This window comes from Zingiber officinale, chromosome 4B (assembly GCF_018446385.1).
Source record: "Zingiber officinale cultivar Zhangliang chromosome 4B, Zo_v1.1, whole genome shotgun sequence".
NCBI classification, from domain to species: domain Eukaryota; kingdom Viridiplantae; phylum Streptophyta; class Magnoliopsida; order Zingiberales; family Zingiberaceae; genus Zingiber; species Zingiber officinale.
The window spans coordinates 104,075,910-104,081,160 of NC_055993.1; the positions used below are offsets into that span (position 1 = coordinate 104,075,910).

The 5,251-nt window shown below is 34.6% G+C and overlaps 1 protein-coding gene across 2 annotated transcripts; it reads left to right on the forward strand.

The window, feature by feature from the left end:
• Positions 1–251: 251 nt before the first annotated feature.
• Positions 252–4,581, forward strand: LOC121975846 (vacuolar protein sorting-associated protein 32 homolog 2-like). Of its 2 annotated transcripts, XM_042527737.1 has the most exons (7): positions 252–410; positions 578–676; positions 2,387–2,486; positions 3,506–3,591; positions 3,685–3,776; positions 3,994–4,102; positions 4,186–4,581. In XM_042527737.1, the coding sequence occupies exons 2-7, from the start codon at positions 605–607 to the stop codon at positions 4,375–4,377; spliced, it is 651 nt and encodes a 216-aa protein (XP_042383671.1). In that variant the 5' UTR covers positions 252–410; positions 578–604; the 3' UTR covers positions 4,378–4,581. The 2 variants fall into 2 exon arrangements, with proteins under 2 accessions (XP_042383671.1, XP_042383673.1); XM_042527739.1 differs by lacking the exons at positions 252–410; positions 578–676 and adding an exon at positions 719–1,820.
• Positions 4,582–5,251: the final 670 nt, after the last annotated feature.

Here is a 5,251-nt window from a genome sequence, read left to right on the forward strand (position 1 = left end):
ATGCATCACATAATTTCGTATCTTAGGATTAATAATATTACGAGTGAAAAAATTTCTATAAATAATTTGAATGGACGACGTATATTTTTGTCAATCTGTTGACAGCTAAATGTAGAATTTATTCTATCATTTTAATATCTACTCATTTATACGTATGGAATTTCGTCTATTATAAATTGTCCACATTTATTGGTGGCTAAGGAAAAAAAAGGAAACTTAGCCGTGTTACCTCATAAAATATTGATAATTTCAATCCGCTCCTCGTTTCTCCGCCAGCATTTCTTATGAGCCAAGTAACCTTCAAACAATATTTCCTCCGAAGCGCGGTCGATCCTTCCCTTTATCTATCGATCGCTCCATCTTCTCTTCTCCGCTCGTAGAGTTGATTTTTGATCCGGCGGAGATTTCTGGTGAGTTGATCGAGTCCAATGTTAATGTCGACTTCGTTTCTTTCGCTCTTTGATTTCCTGCATTAGTCTAATAGAAATCTTGTAGTTTGGTCAACGAGGGTTTGGTTTGAGCTTCGGGTTTCGAAGGTTGAAAAGGTGCATAATTCCGTCTTTTTTTTTTTGTTCAGATTGTAGATTGTCCGAGACGATTCATCATGTTCAGTAGGGTATTCGGAAGGAACAAAGAACAGCCAAATGCCTTGGCTACTCTGGATAAGCTCAATGAGGTAATCTACAGTTTTTCACGTTCTACTATATGCTGTCACATTTGCATCTGGAGAATTTGACGGCGAACATGGTTTTCTGGATAATGACTAAGGTAAAAAAAATCTTAATCGTTAGGTCTTCTTTGTGGTTTGACTTTTGTAATTCAAATTTATCTCTAAGAGAAGTGTCTTTTATATAAAACCTGTACTGGGTAGTTTGCATTTGTCAATGCAGTAAACATTGTTGCGGGATAAATTGTATATCCATTAATCTCATCCAATATTTCCTTTTATTCATACTGGACTATATGATTCCAAGTCTGTTTGGTGTTAGTGATAGATATAAGAATCTTAATCACATATGAGAAACGGATTCTCAGAGTTCAAAGTTCTAATTATTGAGTTGGATTTTGGTAGATAAATATGAGTTCGCATCAGTGCTGTACACAGTTGTTAATCCTGTAAATGCTGTACACAGTTGTTAATCCTGTAAAATTTCGTATCAGGAATTTGGAAGAAAGATTTGCAATAGAAGTGAATTGACATTGGTCTCAGTGCTCTTCTTTTTTATTTTTTAACACTTGCAATGTATACATTCTTAAGAAAACACTTCCTTGCATTCAAACTTTGCACAGAATAGGAAAAGCATATCTCAAACTGTACATTTTTAGCAATTGATTTCTTAATCTTCCGCACTGTAACAAATGCATAATTGTATTAACATCCCCTTCTTAAAGTGCACAAGGCACACCACGAGGAAAAAATGTGCCATAGTTAAAAAATAGAATATCATCTTTGCATCCCATTTACCTTAGGGTTCTAATTATTCCTCCCTTATTCATTTGAAGAGGAGGTATGCTTAATGAAATAAACCACCTTGAGCATGGTGATGTGTGAATATCGACCACTTTCAACTTTGGCACACTTTTTCTCCCATGTTACTTGCCAAGCTGAAGAAGGTGAATGTTGATGAAATAAGTTGCCTTGAGTTATGTGATGTGTGGCGTTGACTTCTTCAACACCTGCAACAAGAACAACCGCATGGGAGTTTTGCTTTGAACTCTATCTCCCACCACAATCCTTCTACAAGTTCTTTTTTTTCTTGGCAAACGCCATCATTGTCTGCTCATTCCTTCTCCCAAAAGGAATTATAGAAGACATGGAGGTATAAATTGTCTGTCACTTGATGGCAAGTATAACTGTGCTCATATTTGCTATCACTTTGAAAGATTGACTAGACAAATCTTGACAATTTTACTTGAGTTATCAATTCACTGTTTTCTTCAAAGTTTGAGTGCCTAAAATTGTTTTTATTCAATTTTTAAAATACCTTAAACCACAGAAGTTTATGAATCTAGAGATTGCATATTGCGGTTATGATGAGATGTTGCCTTAAGTGCATTTACATTTTCTAAATGAACTGTCCTTAGTGAGCTTGGCATATCCAAACAGAGTAGCTTTACTAATTCATATCATACTTGATCCTGGTAGTATTTTCGTTTTTATCAGATTTATGGATGCGTTGTTCCAAAACCACCATAATCAATCAGATCCAGGAGTGCCATCAGTGTGTGTTTCATATTTGTGTTAGTTTTAAATTGGCATTCCTAAAAATAAGTTATATTGTTATAATGGCATCTGATTATTTGTTTCATGACTACAAGTAAAAAATTTTAGTCTAATTCTAGATGATATCTTGATGACTTGATAGCATATCTTGATTTATTTCAGACACTTGAGATGCTAGAGAAAAAAGAGAAAGTTCTTCTGAAGAAGATGGCCACAGAGGTTGAGAAGGCCAAGGAGTTCACTAAAGCCAAAAACAAGAGAGGTAGGAATTTTTATCTGCTATTAGATTTATTTTTCATTACTGATAAAACTGATAATGCACTTTTGATGAACATGGGTTTCTTACCCTGATGTATATGCAAAGAATTACTGTTATCTATAAGACCAACAAGTAAAATGTCTCTCATGTTTATTTCATTTAACATAGCACTTATTTTGACAACTCTTTGTTCAAGAGAAATTCCCATGATGTTCATACGAAGAATCATTGCTACTTGTAAAACCAACAAACAAAAGGTGTTGCTTGTTTGTTTCATTTAATATGGCACTTCTTTTGGCAATTCTTTGCGAAAGAGAAATATCCATTTTCTTCTACTTACAACCAACTTGCCAAGGGAAATAGAAAGCATGGAGGAGTCTCAGTTGGCAACAACTTTTGAAAAGGAAAAGATGGAGATTCATAGTAAAATCACCTTGCGTCTGTGAGATCAACCCGACAACAACTATTTTATGCATTAAATCAAGGCACACGTTAGACTTTTCATGCATGACTTATCTTTAAAATCCTCTTCATGTATTTCCTTTTGACTAAGTTGCATATGTTGAATTCATTGTTTAATAATGATAGGCACCTTCTCAATCTTTTAATTATAATGTAACCCTATGGCTATAACTTGGCTCATGTAAGTTGCATATAAAGGATCCTTGCACAATGTAGCCGTACCAATTCAACTCTGCTTAACTTGAATTTATGGGGCTTTATTCTGGGGGCATCCCTGGCTTTGATTTTTTTGTCCCTTTCATTTTCACATTTTGGGTTCGAATGAAATTAAAAACCTCAAAAACTCTACTCAACTTCAATAACTATGGTATTCAATTTTAGAAGAAAAAAATCCAAATAGCTGCACAGAAACTCTACAAAAAAATTTTGAGCGTGATTTGTATTGGATTCATAAAAATAAAAACCATATTTGAAATTTGAAAAATCTAAAAAAATTCAGAAACTGCTCTTTGCTTGAAAGTAGGTATATTTGTCAACAAGATTTGTTTTTATTAATGCAGCTGCTATACAATGCTTGAAAAGGAAAAGACTTTATGAGCAGCAAGTCGAGCAGCTTGGCAATTTCCAGTTGCGAATTCATGATCAGGTATTCCAGAATCAGAAATTACATATCACATTTCGCACCTTGAATATGTCTTGTAATCAAGTAATGTTATCTGGGTTATCTTTCTTTTCTTAGATGATAATGTTGGAAGGTGCAAAAGCTACTACTGAGACAGTAGATGCACTGAGAGCTGGAGCAGCTGTCATGAAAGCTATGCAGAAAGCTACGTAAGTATTGGATACTGTTTATTTCAGTAATGCCGCATCATTGCCATTTGGGTAATAGGAAAAGCAACTTACACATTTTGTATCCATAATTCTGAACGGTTGAATACTTGAATCAGAAAAATTTCTTGCTTCTTGGTGGTTTATTTGATTCGTAAGTTTCATATATGATATTTGTGCGAAGAGAAAACTAACTAGTTGGTTATGGTTTCTATTTCAGTAATATTGATGATGTTGATGCAACAATGGATGAGATCAATGAACAAACAGAAAATATGAAACAAATTCAAGAAGCATTATCTATTCCTATTGGAGCTGATTTTGATGAAGTATTGCCCAATAAACCACCCCTGTTTGTTCATCTTGTTTCTTATTCTTCATGTCATTAACTCTGGTCTTGTTCAAATATCAGGACGAATTGCTAGCAGAACTAGATGAGTTGGATGACTATGAATTGATGGATCAGTTGCTTCAACCAGCTACAACTGCTCCAGCTGCTTCACTGCCAGTTCCTACTGGTAGACTTCCCACTCGACCTGTTCCACAAAAGAATAGTTCCGAGGAAGATGAAATTGCAGCACTACAGGCTGAAATGGCCATGTAAAGACTTTTGAGCGGTAAAATGTACAAGTTTGCAGTTCTTGGATCTATCCTTTCCATCATATATGCCCCCTAACATTTACTGATAGGAACACTTGTAAAGCTCATGTGGAAATTTGGTGAACCTCATGAAAATGGGTAAATGTCTGTATCTTCTTTGTATCATCTTTTCATTTGGAATCACAATTCAGTTTGCCTCTTGTTTGTACCTTTGTGCTTGTCTTGCCACGTTTGTCTCTTCCGCTGTCTAACTAATACTATGCTCCACTTGTGATAGTATCTTGTATTTGGTTTTAAATTTTAAGAGTTTGATAAAAATGCACTGTTAGTATACATATTGTGGTGTGTGTGTGTGTTACTTTTAAGGGTTTAATTAAGATGCAATTTTAGTTATAAATATGAGTTTCACTTTGCTTGAAACAGTTCTAAAACATGAAAACCTAGACTAGAGGCTTCATCTGTCATTGCTTTCAGTAAACTACGAGGGAGTTGTTAGTATCTAGTAATGAAAGATTTGACTGGATCATGTATTTCTACTTCTAATTAGCAGTTACTGATGGATTCTTTTGCATACTGGTTTCTTGATCTAGAATAGACGATTGTCATTGTAGCTTTGACCGGACAAACCAATCCACTTGTCATATGTCATTGGTGTGATAATTCTGTAAGCACATGATTATGTTGGTTATTCACAAAGTCGAGGTAATCAGCATATCGCTAGACTAATGCTCATATTCATGTATACACATTGTCATGAGAACAACAACGCTGATATCAAGTACAAATATTAAAAGTGTCTAAAGAGAGAAAGTAACTATGATATCCACTTAAATAGAGAGCTTATGTAAAGTTCAAATATAATGAATTAAAATGCTAAG